The 18,206-nt window shown below is 39.8% G+C and overlaps 1 protein-coding gene and 1 long non-coding RNA gene across 2 annotated transcripts in view; one reads left to right on the plus strand and one right to left on the minus strand.

Annotated features, from left to right (window-relative positions):
• Window positions 1-10,665, minus strand: part of PLPPR4 (phospholipid phosphatase related 4) — a 42,319-nt gene extending 31,654 nt beyond the window's left edge. Inside the window, exon 1 of the mRNA XM_060626641.3 lies at window positions 9,909-10,665. Within this exon, the coding sequence (XP_060482624.1) occupies window positions 9,909-10,130 (222 nt within the window). The 5' untranslated portion in view covers window positions 10,131-10,665. The remainder of the gene's footprint in view (window positions 1-9,908) is intronic.
• The window catches only part of LOC144617218 (uncharacterized), an 88,376-nt gene extending 70,389 nt beyond the window's left edge, over window positions 1-17,987 (plus strand). Inside the window, exons 7-9 of the long non-coding RNA XR_013557471.2 lie at window positions 6,294-6,364; window positions 16,684-16,720; window positions 17,953-17,987. This is a non-coding gene — a long non-coding RNA (uncharacterized LOC144617218). The remainder of the gene's footprint in view (window positions 1-6,293; window positions 6,365-16,683; window positions 16,721-17,952) is intronic.
• The last annotated feature ends 219 nt before the right edge of the window (window positions 17,988-18,206 follow it).

Consider the following 18,206-nt stretch of genomic DNA (forward strand, 5'->3'; position numbering starts at 1 on the left):
AGGTAACTACTTATCTTTCTATGTTTTCCTGAGAACCCCAAATCTTTACAGTTGGAAGCTTTTTATATTTGAAGCATGCAAATCTCAGTTGCTACAATGCAAGTGTCTCTAGATCATTGTACAGGAGGCAAAAACACTTATTAATACTTTAAGGCATACCCAACTGTCTCAATAAAAATTCCAATGAATTTCACCCTAATAGTCTAAATGAGGTCACTTATTTCCAAAGATTGGATTATCCTTTGATTCATCTTTTCTTGTAGGACATGATTTTTTTAAATTTCATAGATGGCCTAATTGAAACATGGGAAGATGTATAATTTGCACCTGATAGCTGCTGCTGCTGAGTTCATATATGGTACCATAGAATTCCGAAAAGTCAAGAATGGCAGGGTCTCAAAGAGTGTGGACTGACCAACATCCTTAGAGAAAGGACTTGCAATAGAGTGTTAAACTAGTATATAGAAGTTGTTCAATAAATGTGGATTTTCTTCCACTGACAAGGTTAAGTAAGGGTAATCAAAGCAAATGCTTTCCATTTTGTGTGTGTATGTGTTGTGTGTGTGTGTGTGTGTGTGTGTGTGTGCCTCTATCAATAAAAATGAGTGTGCAATCCAATAAGCACATGTTTTATGTATTTATGCATTGAAACAAATTATTACTGTATGCACATTTTAAAATATACCAAAATATGTGGTATGAAAAATCAGAAAAATAAACTCCTTCCAAGGAATCTAGTAATGTCTGAAGCTACATAGAAAGTTTACTTTAGATAAGATGATGAGTTGATAGGTGTTGGCAAATGGGAAAGAGAAAGCTCATTTACTAAGCATTCCATTTCCATTAGAAATTGTTAGCCATATTATATAATTTGTACATAACCAAACAGTCACAAAAACTAACATGTCCACAGTATTTTCACCATTTTACAAAGGTGGAAACTGAGGCTTGGAGGAAGTGAATTACTGGCCCAATCTTTGCTAGCATGGGTACCTTATGTAACTAAAAGTGTTTTCTCTGAAAATTAAAACAATGAATTCTTTGTTTAAATATCACCTCTCCTTGAAGTCTCAAATCTTAAAAAATCCATAGGTATGCCTTAGATCACAAAATGAGTATAATTAAGAGATGAGGACTCATAGACCTTGGAGACTGATTTAATCCTTCCCTGTTCAATAATCCATGAGACAGGGCAACATATTTGATGCGACATTCATCAGCACTTACTTTACAAATAAAAATGTCTCCCCTAGCTGGAAAGAGAAAGTTAAAGATGAATTTATGTTCATATTAATGCTGTTTTATTCCATCTATTCAGTGAAAATTTATTGAAATTCTACTATGGCCTAGGAAGTATGCCAATAATGGTTCCATATTATTTCCCCTAATTTAACTAAAAGGCACATAACAAGCAATCAATAAATATTTATTAAATGAATAAATGTCATGAAGGTACAAACAGATTACACCCTGGTATTTCATTGTAGCTCCCCTTTTTGGAGAGTAGTTGTTCTAAGATCGGTCTCTTTGGATTCTGTGTATGTGGACCTGGTTTCTGAAGCATGATTAAGACTTCATAAAATGGCAGTTTTACTGCTAAGGCAATTGAACAGCCCAGGTTTTTGGCGAGGACATTATATCATAGACAACATATTCACACATAGTTCTGTTATTCCCACTCCCAAACAATAGTCTATTAAATAAACTGATACCTCATTTACCTTTTCCTTAAAATACACTGATTTTAATTACCTAGATTTCTTCTTTGCTTTATTCTATACCTAAGGGGTCTAATGTCAGTTCTAGAAAAATGTACAGAAGCCATCTTGTTACAGCAAATAAGAAAGCAATTATTCCCCTTTATGTTAATTAACATAAATTCTTTGTGATTTAAAAACAACGAAAGAGTAATGGACCTATAGGGCAATTGATTCAGTATCTAATTACTGATCAGGAAAAACACCTCCATCTTAACTGTGTCAGAATTAGCATCTTTATCCTTGGCTTCCACATTCCAAAACCCATGACCATGAGGAGATTATTCCATTGCATAGTTACCTGGAAGTACATTTCTCAGCTAGTTAATTCTAGAAGAAACCATAGAAAGCTAAGATGCTCATAATTAGACATTTCACACTTTATTTTTTTCCAATGTTTATTGTTTATTTTTGAGAGAGAGAGAGAGAGAGAGAGAGAGACAGCATGAGCAGGTAAGGGACAGAGAGAGGGAGACACAGAATCTCAAGCAGGCTCCAGGCTCTGAGTTGTCAGCACACAGTCCGAGGCAGGACTCAAACTCATGAACCGTGATATTGTGACCTGATCTGAAGTCAGACATGTAACCGACTGAGCCACCCAGGCACCCCAGACATTTCACACTTTAAATACAAACTTTCTTTTCTTTTCTTGTGGCCAGCGTAGGAGAATAGGACTACTTGGGTTTCAGGCACATTCTTGGACCTTCTTGCGTCTCAGTTACTTAATTTGTAGAACAGAGTTAATATCTACTCCTCAGTTGGATTTAAAGGATCAAATGAGACAATATATGTGAAAAATTACACTACGCTATAATAGAAAATTCAAAGTTACTTTGTTATTGATGATATAGATTATATTCTTACTCTTTAATGCATCCTCTTTCCTTTTCTGTCTGTCAGAGACCTCATGTAAAGCAAGTAATTGTGAAATTATCAGTGGGGAGTTAGGCAATGAGAAGGAAAAATATCACTTCCAATCTTATGATCTATAGCTGTAACCATGCTTTTATTTTTCTTAAATGTCCGTATTCTTTTCTTTTAAGTTTTATTTATTTGTTTTGAGAGACAGACAGCATAAGTGGAGGAGGGACAGAAAGAGAGAAAGAGGAAGAGGGAGACTCCCAAGCAGGCTCCACACCATCAGCACTGAACCCAATTCTGGGCTTGATCCCGTGGACTGTGAGATCATCACCTGAGCTAAAACCAAGAGTTGGATGTTTAACCAACTGAGCCACCCAGATGCCTCTAGCTATAAACGTGCTTCTCAAAGAAGCTAACAATTTGAAAAAGCAGAAGATCCATCATCCATAATGGCTTTAACATATTGATTATTGCAATGCAGTATCATGAAATGTGTGCCCTAGGTATTTAGGTACAACTTTCAAACAGCTAGCACAATTTGCTCACATGCAGAATTAGAATGACCTGTATTTTAAGTGTTATAATCCAGGGGGAAATTTTCTAATATGAGGAATTCTAGAAATAGTAATAATTAGGACTGAGCACTAGAACAGGAGTCAGGAGACTCACGTTCTATTCCTGACCTTACATTAACCGAAGCGTGTCTTTAGGTAACTCAGTTAACCTTTTCAAGCTGCAATTTTCTCCTCTGTGATAGAGGAATCAAACCAGATGTTCTTGGAGTGCATGATTATTAGACTTAATTCTGTAATACAACATTGCTTTAACTTTGTTTTTTAAAGAGAGGTTGCCTGAAAAAAAGCCTGTGCTGTGCATAATATTTGTAATACATTCCCAACATAAATAGTAACAACTGTGCCTTAAATGCTTTTTATTAACAAGCCAGTTTAGACAACCCAAATGCCTAAAGGAGTCTCCATGATTTGCTCACAGATTGGATCTCCATAACCCTCACGTGCACTTCACTCCTACCGTCTATATTTTCTCCTAATCCCCCTTGGCCTGGCCTCTCTCTGTTTCTGTTCTCTTTTGGGGATCCCTTCTTCCAAAGAACTGCAAACTCTCCTTTTCTAAGCTTTATTTCAGTTCCAACTCCTCCCTGTCACTCCATCCACAGCTGCTTGTACGGTCTCCACAGGAGACTCATGGATGTCCTCTGTGCCTTCCCAAAGGAAGCACTTTTATAGGTGGACAGATACTGTGTCATCTACACCTCCATGTCTGGATGAAATAACTTACTATGAGAAGGAGATAGCACTAATGGAGCCAAGTGTAGCAGATGAATAAAGAGAACAACTTTATTCTACAACTCAAAGGGAACCCCAGCCAGACATCTTCCAAGTACCTGCCTTCAGACACCATGAAGCTAGCCCAGGCATCACAGAGCCCAGTATCCCCATCCCATTGCATTTTCACATTTAGCCTTCTCATGAGAGCAGGTGTGAGAGAGGGCGGTGTGATGGCAATGTGAGAGCGAGATGGACCAGCACTCAAATCCTGGCTGCTTCACTTCACTGCTGTGTGTCTCCAGAAATATTTAGCTCTCTGAGCTACAGTTTGCTGATTTGAAAAATAGGGATAACAGGGGTGCCTGGGTGGCTTAGTCGGTTAGGTGTCTGACTCTTGATTTTGGCTCAGGTCATGATCTCACTGTTCATGAGTTCGAGACCCGTGCTGTGCTCTATGCTGACAACACAGCCTTTTTGGGATTGTCTCTCTTCCTCTCTCTCTCTCTCTCTGCCCCTCCCCAACTCGCTTTCTTTCTCTGTCCAAATAAATAAACTTTAAAAAAATTAAAAATAGGGATAATAATACTTTCTTGGTACTACCTTAATACAATATTAATACTACCTTCTAGGGTACTTCTCAGTATTTTTTTAAATGTTTATTTATTTTTGAGAGAGAGAGAGCACAAGTGGGGGAGGGACAGAGGGAGAGCGAGACACAGAATCAGAAACAGGCTCTAGGCTCTGAGCTGTCAGCACACAGTCCAACGCAGGGCCTGAACCCAGGAACCATGAGATCATGACCTGAGCCAAAGTCGAACACTTAACCGACTGAGCCACCCAGGAACCCCTAGGGTAGTTGTCAGTAGTAAAGGTATCATATGGACAGGGTCTGTCACATAAAGGAGGTTTGAAGTTGATTATTCTGTTTTATTACTATTATTATTATCATTATTTTCAATTTCCTTTGAGGTCTGTAGAAGCCAAATATTTTTTTTCTTGTTAGAGAAAAGTAGGGCAAAGAACATTATGAGTGACTTGGCCATGGAGACACAGTAGGATAGCGTTGGTGCTTAGGAATAGCACAGATTTTCCTAATAGCAGGTTCTGCCTATTTCCAAATACTTGGTATTTGTGGGAATGTCCTCATTTAATCTCTCTAAAACTTAGGAATCTATTATGTTCTCCATTTCCTTCTTGTTTCTCATCAAAAGACTTTGCATGTTGTGACTCTAAAAGAGGAGGAACGATTTGTTAGCTCATCTCTGTTGGCAATGTTTGCAGTACTTTTTTGAGCAGACTCTCTCTCCATGCCATCTAGAAAAGGGAGAAACCTACAGCTACTATTTTGGTATGTGCAATGCACAAATGTGATTTTGTACTTCTTACGGATGCCAAAGTTTATGTAGAAGAAAATAAGCTAGCTATATTTCTCAGCAAGGGGATCAAATGAGTTATATAATTTTCACATAGATCATGAGCTAGAACAGAAATCTTGTGAATTAAGGTTTGCTACAACTAAGAATCTGTGGACACTCTCCAGTGGGCAGGAAAAAAAATCAGATTAATGTTTTGTCAGGGCACGAGAATATCTGCACATGGTGTTCAGACTGACCATGGTGTTCTGACTGATACAGGGTATCTGTGCTCAAACAAAGGCTTTTGGAACTTCTCCAGGTAGGACAGCCACTGAGAAACAATGGCTTTTACTCCTGAACACATTGTCTGGTTACCAGCCCTATAGTAATTAGCCTGCATTAACAAAATCCTGAAACATACCCATTGTTAAGTACAACATTCAAACTAGTGAAAACTATCCATACAATTTCAAGTTTGCAATGTTTAAAATATTCGAATATGTAAGGCTTCAGATACTATTACTTTATGCTTAATGGAGAGAGATGATATTTTCACTCCACCTATGTTTGTGCATGACTATGTGTGTAGGTGTGTGTGTGTGTGTGTGTGTGTGTGTGTGTGTGTACAAAGAACAAGAATTTGAAACTATGTGTATCTGTAGCCCTATAAAAATATCTTTGCATGTTGGTTAAACATAGCTCTTCTATCTCCACAAAATAAACATTAGATTAATCATAAAAATGTATGTCATAAAACAGAACATTTAAATGAAAAGAATCTCTTTCCCATTTACTTATTAAGAAATATACCTTGTGGGCTTAGAAGTATTTGTCATTTGTTGCCATTACATGCTGAATGGATGTGAACCCATTTCTTTAAATAGGATGACTAATGAGAACAAAATGGTGAGTCTGAGCATAGGTACAGCCATTATGATGGCTTGCATAAAGAAAATGCATTAGGCACACACTCAGCTTTATCACATGTACTACTGGGTGATGAAGCCTGAAAAACCTTTCACTAATTCTAGGTATGCTGTGGCTGCAATTGTCATCGTAAGTGATACAACCACCAGTTGGAGAGTGCTTTGGAACTTTAAAGGTAAAGGAAACCTTTTCTTCAGTGGAACATTCTCTTTTAACCTGCTTTTCTGTTGAACCTGATAAGGCTTTGGATGTGCTTGTTTGAGAGTTCCTTTCAAGCTGAACAATGCCAAACCGAAGAAACAAACTTGTTCATAAAGTGAGGTATCCTGCTGGAAATCATCATGTGTTTTTAAAGTCACCATGTAATATTCATGTATTTAGTTACCGTCAACCATAAACTCCTTTATCAGCAGACAATTGGCAGTATAAACCAAAGGTGTACAAAAAATTAATGCTCTCCAGTAATTTAATGTTTGCTTAACATTGAGTTTGGTGGTGATGTTAGAGGTTGAACACCTCAAGCCAGCACCCACGGGATATAATCTCCATGCTCTGACACTCTGCACATAGTCTGCCAGGGTCTCCACCCTTTTCCCTGTTGTGGGGACACTAGCCACTAATTAGTGAGTCAGTGTGGGGAGTATACACCGTCCATCAACCCTTTGCACCTAGAGGCAGCCTGAGCTGGGAAAGTTGGTCTGTTATCAGGAAAAACTGTCATCTTTATCAACATGCCGTTACTTTAAACTACATGTTCCGATGTTTACTAGTGGGAGACCATAGGCCGTAACTTTACCTATGTGAATATTCTTTCAACATGTTGAGAGAGACAGGTGGTGCAGTGGTTAGGAGCACGTGTTTTGAATCAACACTCAGCTCTACCTTTGACCTTGCTTTTAAACCCTGGCAAGTTGTTGAATGTCCTGAGTTTCTGTTTCTTCTTCTCTGAAACAGACATAATAACGGCATCTTTCTTAATGAGAACCTTTAAAAATTGAATGAGATGGTGCACGTAAAGCATTTAGCTTTCTTTATTCTTAGTATCTATTAAGTGCTTCGTAAATGGTTGCCATCATCCTTGTACAAACTGTAAATAGCACTCAGTTAGTTATTCTCTCCATTCAGACAGGTCAATTTCAGGAATGCTCCGGAATCCAAACCAGCTCTGGAAATTGGCAAAGAGGTGGCTTAAATTTTTGTCTGAAGTAACAGAGAAAGGCTTGAAATAAGTGCTTTGGGCTGATCTGTGATGGAAGATTCACTCATGTTTCACTTTTCTATTTTAATTACTAAGGTCCTGGGAAACTATGTTGTAAAACAAAGTGTCATTATTCTAGAGCATTTTACTGACATATTAATTTGTGCTATTTATTCATCCTCCAAAGGAGATATAAAGCTCATTCTCACTGGTTTCAAAATGAGTCATTCCAAAGAAGCCTGGTAGGGCATCCTGTCAACCCCTTAAATAATTGGTGTACTAATGTCTTCTCCCATTTTCTAGAGGCTCTTTAGTGGTTCATCATGCATTGAAGTTTCAGGGAGATAATTTGCAATCCAATTTTGTGGCTCTCCCTTTGAAATCTGTTACCCCCAAGATGTAATGTCATTAATGCTCAGTCAAACTCCATGTGCAGTCTTCAAGTAATTGTTTTATAGCTTGCCTTGCTAAGGAATTTGTAGAGGGTATCTGAATAGGTCAAAGGGAATGTAATGATTTGGGGGCTATTTCCATTCATAGAAAAAAAGTAACAATTGTGAGATGTTTGTTCCTAGAGACAAACTTCATTTTCAGGTTTTGGTTTTTTGTTTGTTTTTTAGTAGGCTTCACACCTAATGTGGGGCCTGAACTCAGGACCCTGAGATCAAGAGTGATCTCTACCAACTGAGCCAGCCAGCTGTCCCAATAGACACATTTCAAATGCATTAGTGCACACACAGACTCTTTAAAGGCATATTCTTAATTCTCTGGTTTGCATCCTCTTTCAAAGAAGTATTTTCCTTGAAGCCATACAGCCGCAATCCGTATGTAGTCAGCTTGTAGCTGACCTCAGGTGTGCTCCATCCTGGAGGTAGAACCCAGAAATGAACTGATTTCTCCTAGAACACATAAGGGGTCCAGACGTGAATGAAAGTGCTTTAAACCACAGTGGATTAGCAATGCGACAAGTGGCCTGACATGATTTAGCTTAAAGTCAGTTATCCCATTTTCTATTTATTTTCTCTTTTCATCATGGAATCCTCTGCTGCCCACGTTTTTCTTGAGAAAACTCTCTGTTATATTTCAACAAAATTGTCTAAACCATGGCCTCAAAATCCCTTGTGAAAGAGAAAGGGCAAAAATAAATGACTCAACTAATTACTTTAAATAAACAAGATATCTTTTTTTCCCCCCTATGGATCATGGATGAAGGAGTCACCCATCATTTTTCTGACACTTATGCAAGTCACATACATCTTTCTGATAACTGAAACCGTTTTTAAAATTTAGGACACCCAAGACAAATTTGCAAATATACTGTTCTGTACAAGAAACAATCTGACAGTGTCCCTTCCCCCAAGTTTCAAGGCTGTGGCTGTCCCTCAATATAGATAAGACTCACAATCAGCAAATACAGAGTCTACTGTCTGTACTTGGAAGTGCTAAACCTCCATATTTGGCTGAAAAGACAGCCAATGAAGGATTTTTTTAACTCAGCAACAGTCTTATAATTCTCTATGCAATCAGACTTCAATTACAGAATATACATTTGTGCCTAAAACCATCTAATTTCCCTAAACCTACCCAATGCATCTCTTTTTTTACCTATGACTTAATAAACCTCTTGTTTAAAAAATGTCTTCCTAATGCAATGGACCATCGTGCATGGAATCACTGTACCTGTCAATCTTTATAACCCTCCCATAAATTGTTTCTTTCTTAAATACTGCATTTGGGTAAGTTAGAGGTTCATTATCACTACAGCTCCATGTCAGTCGCTTATCTGTAATACTGCTCAGCACAGAAAAAGTGGACATGTACAAATCATGCAAAACCAGATGATGATTTTAAAAATACTACAGATATATACACACATATGTACATACATAATACATATATACACGTATATGTGTAATTTTTGTTAACCATGGAAAAGGGCCAATAGGTTGATGCCTAGGGATGCAGACCCAATTTTAGAAGCAGATGTGAGCACCATAGAAATCATAACAGGGGAACGTTTGTTTGTTTGTTTGTTTTTTAATAAAGCAATCAGTGATTCTAATGCTCTATAAACATCCCCAGACCTCATACATTCTGAGCATGGCTGTGTGCATTTGCATTCTTAGCAAAAGCTCACAGAGTTCTAGATACGTACTTGCAGACGCAAAACACACATCCCAAAATATCGGCATCATGGCCCCTGTGGGCCGCGGACGCTATGCACACAGGCGCTACAGGAGGGCCAGGGAACTAGCCCCACATTCACTCACACAGGTATCTCTTCCCTGCAGGCCACCTAGCAGCGACACCGCTAGTGATAATCACCCCTGGCTGGCAGACACTCACAGGGACACTCGGGGGAGCTCCGGAGAAACCTAGGGGAAGGGGGAGGGTCGGGCATTTTAGGGCAGCGGCGCGCACCCCGGCACAGTGTCCGCGCCTCCAGCACCGTCCAGGACCCGAATTCGCTCCGGAGCTGCCAGCGAGATCTGCATTACGCCAAGGCGCTGCACCAACTCACCTCCACGAAATAGAAGCAGGGCAAGAGGGTCACGCTGTCCTTGATCACTTTGCCCTTTGGCCTCTCCTTCGCCGACATCCCGGCCGCCTGCCGGGGTCCGCGTCCTCCCCCGGGCGAGGTGTGCACCGCGCAGCCGAGGCGAGCTGCCTTCTCCAGCCGCAAGCGCCCGGCGCCGCTGATGTCACATTCCCCGCGGGCACCGCTGGAGCCAGCGCGTTGCATGCAGCGCCCCCGCCTCTCCCCACCCCTCTTTGCAGCAAGAGGCTCCCTAAACCGGCAGGACTCCTTCCTCCCCTACTCTGGCCCTCGCTCCCGGTTTTTCTCCACCTAGAGACGTCCAGCTCCCTCCCACAAGCTGTTGCTGCAATGGCTTCCCCTCCCTGCCACCCTCCCTCTGCTCTCCACCGCCCTTGCGAGGCTTCGCGCTGTCAGAGCTTGACGTCAAGAATCGGAAAAGGGGGGACGCACCCCTGGATATTGCAGCAGAGAGGCTGAGGAGCTCAGACACCCACACCCGCCTGGAAAGCCCCCTGGGCCACTCGAGGAACGCTTACTTAAGGATTGCTGGAGAGCAGAAGCCCAGCTCCTGCGCACTGGCCCACGGCATTAACACAGACCTCTACCTGCGTGAAATTAAAACTTGGATCCCATACTGAAAAGTAGGCCGTGGTGGAAACTAATTGAAGGCTGGCTGCTCTCAAGGAAGGACGGCACGGCCCCTTTTAAGGACTCTCTGCTTAGGAGATTCCCTGGCTCCCTGCAACAGCGACTCTTCCTGCTGATGAACACCATCACCTGTCTGGGGATGGTGAGGGTTCCCTGCAACGATGGGGCAGATGTGTGGGCATACCCATTGAGCCCAGAGGCCAGGACATGTTCTGACCTCAGCATCACACGTCCCCAACAAAGCCAGCATCACAGAGGCACCTCTTCAGACATCAACAATCTAAAATAAGTCCTTCACCTTGTTGGCAGTGTGCCTGGCTGGTCTCAATTTTGTAATGATTTTGACAACTTAGAAGGGTCAAGTAATACAGAGGGGGGAAACACACAGCAAATAAAAAACACTGTATTATGTAATAAGAAAGATAGCTCACTTCCATGATGATGTGCCTCTGGTCATTTCCAATATCTTATAAGTCTCTATTTGAAGCATCTGACCACCAATGCCAACATTCTCAGTCCAATTCCTATTCTCTCATGACCTCATCTGAACAGTTACTTCTCAAATGTCCCCTCCAAATACCATCACATTGGGGGGGGGGGGTAGGGTTTCAGCATAGGAATTTCGAGGGGACACAGATATTCAGTCTATAGCACACTCCAGTAGATCTTTGACAGTGTGGAGACAGTCTGATTTTCTTTTTCTTTTTTTCATTTTCTTCTGTCGGGCTTGGGTTCCAGAGCCCCACTGTACAAAACTCCATTTCCACCTCCCTATGCACCACACTTCACTCGCAGAATCCCAGCCCAAACTAAACCCAATTACCTGCCCTCACCGGAACAACTGAAGGTGGGTAGGGAAGAACACACAGCCATGTGGTCTTGTCTCACATTAGACTGATGACCACAAACTTCAAACAGGCCCTAATATCCCACAATCCTAGTATTTTTCCATAGTCTGTTCACTTTCTACTCTCCGAGGAACAACTCACACCTTTTACTCTTTATTCAAATCTTGTCATTCTCAGCTCACAACTTAACTCATTTCACTCAGAAAGCAGAAGTAATCAGAAGAGAGCTGTATTATCTTCCGAAGCTGATGAATTGCCCCATCCCTCACTCTCCACAACTACAACCATCTTTTTCCTGGACTGGCACAACAGCCTCTTAACTGTTCTACCAGCTTCTACTCTTGCTAGCCCTATGTCCTACAAATCGTTTCCTTTACAGGAGCTGGAATGATCTTTTGAAAAGTAAATCCAATTGTGTCATTCTTCTGCCTAAACCCTCTAAGAACTCTCCATCACACCCAGGAGAAAAATCTAAATTCCTCACATTTTTCTTAAAGCCCTGTCCAGGGGCCCTGCCTGATTCATGGACCTTACTGATGTTGCTTTATGCCTTAATGGTCTGACAGTCCCAGTCTAGCTTTGTACTCCCTCAGGGACTTTGCACTTCCTGTTTCTTCATCCAGGAATGCTCTTCTGTCAACACTGTGTGGCTTAACGTCTTACTTAATTCATACCTTTGCCCAAATTTAAACTCCTTAGGACTACTCACTCCACCTATATAGCACTAATCACCTCAGGCCTCCATTACTCTTTATCCTTACTCATTATGTTGTTTTTCTTCATAGGACTTACCACTATCTGATAGTTTAGCAAGTATTTATTCGTCAATTTTTATTGACTTTATCTCCCACTAGAGTGTAAGCTCTAAAAGATTAATATGTCCTGTCTGGTAACTGGAATTGTGCCTGGCAAATAACTGTTCAGTAAATATTTGTTGAAGGAATGCATGAACCAATTAAATTAAATGATGGAGGTGAGTGGGGGTTTGGTGAAAAGAAATAAACAATGCATATAAAACCATCTAACATGGTTTCATCCACATACTAAATGTTCAATAATTGTTAGTTGATCCTGCTTACCAGTCATCTTGCTATTAATCAGTGACTATACTTCTCATTACTACCAAAATTCTCCCGCGTGTGTTTTCTGTTTTCAACTTTCTTAGTACCTCAACAGAATTTGCAATTTGTGGTGGCGGTAAAAAATAAGTTGGAAGATTTTTTAATTTATCATCCTGGAAACTCAGCTCTTCTATATAAAGAGGAGGTGAAACAGAAGGCTAAAACGATAGCCCCCTATTTTTATTAGCCAAGAACTAAAAGCGTGTGAGAAAATATCAGAGATGCATGCTGACCACACCTCAATAATTCAATAAATTATTGAAACATTAGGAAGGTACTTTCCTTCTCCTCTAGGTGGTCAGACCAGCTTGATCTGACCACATGGTATAGGATCAGGAAATGCTTCAGAATTCAAAGCCAATTCCTGTTGTAAATCTTTTATCCCTCCCTTGACCAGATGCTCTTTTCTTCTATCCCACTTCTTTTAAAATATTTTCTTTCCCCTCTAAAATCATTTCACAAAACAATCCAGCTACCTCATACAATCCCTCAAATACTAAACACAATAGTAATTTTACATTGAAGTAAGAGTGTGATGTATTTTTTTAAAATGTCTTTTACGTACTTTAACTTTTGATGTTGAAAACAATGCAATGAACAAGGCAAATTCTTTTATAGAATACTCTTGTAGAGAGGATTCAGAGATGGAAAACATTAAGTAGTAAAAGGTCGAACCAGAAGAAAATGAGATTTGGAGTCAGAGACCTGAGCTCAAGTCCAGGATTTATAGTTGAAGTCTGCTCTCAAGCAAGTCACTCCAAGTTTCAGTTTCCTAATACATAAAATGAGAGATGTGTTGGTGCCACCTGACAGCAGCACTTGGGAGCTCAAATGTGACAATATATGTGAGAGCACTTGGGATGTTATCAAACTGGTCCATCCATTCATCTGTCCATCCATTCAACCTACAAATATTGATTGACCCCTCCCCACCACTATGCAAGAGGCACTTTTCTTCCTGGATACCCACTGGATAAAATAATAGAATACGGTTCCTGCCCTCACAGAAACCAGAGTCTAATGCACGTGAAAAGGGAGAAGACACAGGATAATAAATTCGCCATAACAATAGAAAGCACTTACATGATGCTCACTACAGACAAGTCACTGTTAAAAATGCTTTGCACCTTTTACCTCATTTAAAGCTTACAACATCTTTAAGAACTGGATACCATTGTGTCATATTTTTCGGTTATAAGACCTGAGACTCAGAGAGGTTAGCTATTATATTTAAGGGCAATGACTGAAATTAGCTGAGTTTTTGAACCCAGTAGATTGCCCCAAGCTCTGTGATCTTAAGGGCCACACACTCTGCCTCTGGTAACAAGCATATAATTACCTCTTGTGATGTACACTACTGAAGAAACATTTAGGGTGTGGTTGTAATTACTATGGAGAAACTTCTTAAGTGTGGTGGCCAAGGAAGGCTTTGGGAAGAGTGGACCTTGGAGCCACTTCCAGCATTGAGGCTACTAGAGGTGGTCGGACCTCCAGCTACTAGAGGACAATCCTGAACTAAAGAATGCTGTATTCCACATTCACCATGTACGTCCATATTTGGGCCAAGTGCAGAACTTGTGTGTTGAATGTTGCTAGTTGTAAGTCTTCATGATAATGGCGGCATTAAAAACAATTTAACATGCCTCACAGAACTTGAATATTTTTCACTGGAAATCCTATTTCAGTGCATTCAGATGAAAAACGGCACCCATTGAACATGCAGCGCTCTGACATTTCACAAGACAGAGTACTTCACGGCACAAATAACCTGGAAAAAAATATGCCTGAAAATGCATTTGACATGATTATTAAAACTGTCAGAGTCCTGAGATAAGAAAGAAGTAGTTTTCCTATGTGTTGGTTTTGGGTGCTCACAGCCAAATACAAACTCTTTTTCAGCTCTTTGGCAAGTATTCATCCTTGGGATATTTGTCTGACATTTATCTTTAAGGTTGAAAAAAAGTATATTTTATTTAGTAATGTATTTCTCAGACACCAGCCCACTTCATAGCATTTTCAGGAGACAATGTAAGATATTATTTCATTTTTCTAAAAGAGAGAAGGTTAAAAGAACTGAATGTATGAAGGAGAAAAATAAGCAAAATGAGGAAAGTTCTGACAGATAGGAAAGTGATGTTCTAATTCTGGCCTCATCATTGATTGAAGAGAACATCTTACCTCAGGGACTTGGTTTCCTCACCTAAAAAGAGAGTCAGAATGGTAAAATGAACATCTAACAAACATCTTATTTGTCCAAGACCCATTGTTCCTTCTTGTGATAGTATCTTGAATTTTCATGAAGAACTGTCCACTCCTGCAGTCAAAGCTGTAATTTAGGTGTTCAGTCCTCTCCAGGTCAACTAGGGGAGTGGGGATGGGGCGCCAAGTGAAAACAAATGGAATAAATTCCCCAAGAATTGGAATTTTGAAGGGAGTGATTGCAAGATGGAAAACTCTTGATGTTGATTCATGGCAGCTGCAGAGAGAACAGCAATTTCTTTTGGTCTTTCAATTCTCAGAAGTGACATGTTCTTTTCCTTTGAGAAGTATGACTTTCTTCTTTCTTCTGTTTCTTTGAAAATTTCCCATATCCTTTAAAATAAATTCTTGCCTCTGTCTCTCTCCCTCATCCCCTCTCTCTTTCTTTCATAAATTTAGCCAGAGTCCACGTCTGTGGCTGCAACCAAAAACCCCTAAATAATACAAAGGGATCACAAGACACTTATTAACTTAAGGATTAACTTAAGAACTTAAAAAATAACACCTAACAGTATTCTCTGGCAGGAGATAATTTGTAATTGGGTTTTACATTTTCTACTATCAATGACTTTTGCCCACCATGGTCCCTTGTGGTTCCCTACCAGGGCATGATAAAAGGTGACTTACCCAGTTCTAGTGAGTCCCATTCCACAGGAATATACATTTGCTCTGAGAGTAGTGGTAATCCCAAGATATCCCATAGTGGTGACAGCAGGAACCAAACAAAAAGTTGCATTGTGGAGCTTTGCTATGGGTGTGCATTGACATACTGATGTGTTGAGAATGGGTTACAACTACCCCCCAAAATACTTATATTTTAGGGGTATGGCAGGGTCTGTGCAAGTCCTTCAGTGCACGTTGCTTCTGTTTGTAAGCATTCTGGTTAGGGTGGAGCATCATATAACAACATGCCCAGAGAGCTGCAAGCCATCAGAAATCGATGTTCCACCCCAATGCACTGAACATGGCCAAGAACTGGAAACCAACTGGACATGCCATCCAGACAGTCAGTGGCAGAGCATGTGAGCCACAGACTTTCTCACCCCAACGTAACTTTCATGGGGTGAAAATGCCCTAAACACACTCATACACATTTTGGAAATAAGAGCACCATTTTTGTTTTGACATATTTGATATAAAAATTTTAATTGGATTTAAAATATCCAAGCGATCACAAGAAGGGTGCCTGGGTGGCTCCGTTAGTTAAGCATCCTACCCTTGATTTCAGCTCAGGTTGTGATCTCATGGTTCGTGAGATCAAGCCCCTCTTCAGACTCAGTGCTGACAGCACAGAGCCTGCTTAGGATTCTATCTCTCCCCCTTTCTCTGCCACTTGTGTTCACGCTGTCTCTCAAAAATAAATAAATAAGCTTTAAAAAAGTGACCACAAGTAGTTTACACGTTACTTTGGTCAATGAAAGCAGAGTTGTTGGATTTGTCCAATCTAATTTCAAATGTTGTTATATTTTCAATGCCTGTAAAGCAATGATTTTAGATTTGTAACAGCTACTTGTGCAAAGATTTTCTTCAGTGGTAACTATCACAAAGTTAGAGAGATCAAAATTAAAAATTTTGATCAGAAAATGTATGTATCCATTCCTTGTTACAAAAATCATATTTTTGGAAGTAAGCTCAAGTTTCTCATTAAAAAAATTGAATAGATTTTATTTGGAAGTTTTATATTTAATGTATTCCCCTAAAATTTGATTTGTCTTCATGATTACACACCATAAAAATATAATTAATTTTTCCCACTAAGTTTTCTGTAGCTGCCCTTAATTTTCTTTTACTTTACCATACTGTGCTGTATTAATACATTGTTTTATGTATGAAAAGTTTGAGAAATACATGAACATAAATTGACTATTCCTTTTCTTTCAGTGTCACACTGGGTAAAAGGTTTTCTACTATCTTACTGGTAAGTAACAAGCAACAACTAATTAAAGTATAAGATAGAGCCAACAACTCAATATAAAAATCTTGCCATCATCTTGGATTTATTCATGCCTTTCATCCCTTACATTTAGTCTCCAAATCCTTTTGAATTTCCAGTGAAATTTTGTTCTTTCATATTTGTGTCTTCCCTATTTCCATTGGCATCAATTAATGCCTGGTTTCCTGCAAAAGTTTGCTCTGTCCCTCAAGCTCTTTTTGCCATACAACACCCCTCTAAATAAAAGATCTACCAGACACTCTTTATCTTTGTTGAACAGCCTCATTTCCCCCTCTGCAGACTGTGTCCTCTCTTCTGATGAACTTGTTTGAGCCATACTTGGACCATGTTCACTCTGCCTCTGAACCCTCTCACATGCTGTTCCCATCTCCTGGAATACACATACATCTCACATGCTCTTCTAGACCTCTGTCTGAACAACAGTGGACCTTATTTTGTACTGCACAATGTAGCACTTGATTATGACCTTGATTATTTTATTTGATATATTTTAATCTAATATTGTATTCCCACCTGTAGGAGTGAATTGGGGGAATGACATATGTCATATTTCTTCTATCCATCCTCTCCATTACATTTCTGCTCTCACTATTTTGTTCAATTCTTAATGAAGAATTATTTCTATGATGTTATAATAGCTTCTGGGTCAATTTCCCTGGCTTTGTATCTTCATTTTATAATCAACTATTCATTTTTTAAAATTAATAAAATGTTTATTTATTTATTTTGAGAGAGAGATAGAGATAGAGAGCAAGCAGGGAGGGTGCCGAGGGAGAGGGAGAGGGTGAGTCCCAAGCAGGCTTTGCACTGTCAGCATTGAGCCCAATACCAGACTTGAACCCACGATCCGTGAGATCATGATCTGAACCGAAACCAAGAGTTGGATGCTTAATTGGCTAAGCCACCCAGGAGCCCCTATGATCAACTCTTTAATTTTGATTTTAATTTTATTTCTCCCAAAGTACAATTTTGATCATGTCACTTATTTGCTTAAAAACGCTGCAATGTTCTCCAGTCTCTTGGCTGGCATTTAAGGGCTTCTTTGGTCTGGCCTCCACCAATCTTTCTGTCTAAGCCTCCACTGTCCCCTGTGTAGACCCAACATACAATCCTTGGTATAGTGTTTTGTACATTTCAAGACTTTAGTGAATACTTTTTGAATAAGTGAATTCCATAATTTTTAGTCTCCCCTACAGTGATTGGTATAACCCTGGAACAATAAAGATTCTGAGTAAGTGCTTTCATTAATTTAGGCTTTTATGATTTATGATCCTGCTGGGATAAGCACACACTCTCTCTCCTTTCTCTTCTCTCTCAACACTTTCAGCACATTGGCAATTTTCACAAGAAGTGTGAAAAGTGTCTGACACACAAATAAGAATCTATTTTAATTAGTCCAGAATGACTCCTGTTTTCTCAATCCTTCTGTAATTACCCTTTGATTGCATAC

Source organism: Panthera onca, chromosome C1 (assembly GCF_046562875.1).
Source record: "Panthera onca isolate mPanOnc1 chromosome C1, mPanOnc1 haplotype 2, whole genome shotgun sequence".
NCBI classification, from domain to species: Eukaryota; Metazoa; Chordata; class Mammalia; order Carnivora; family Felidae; genus Panthera; species Panthera onca.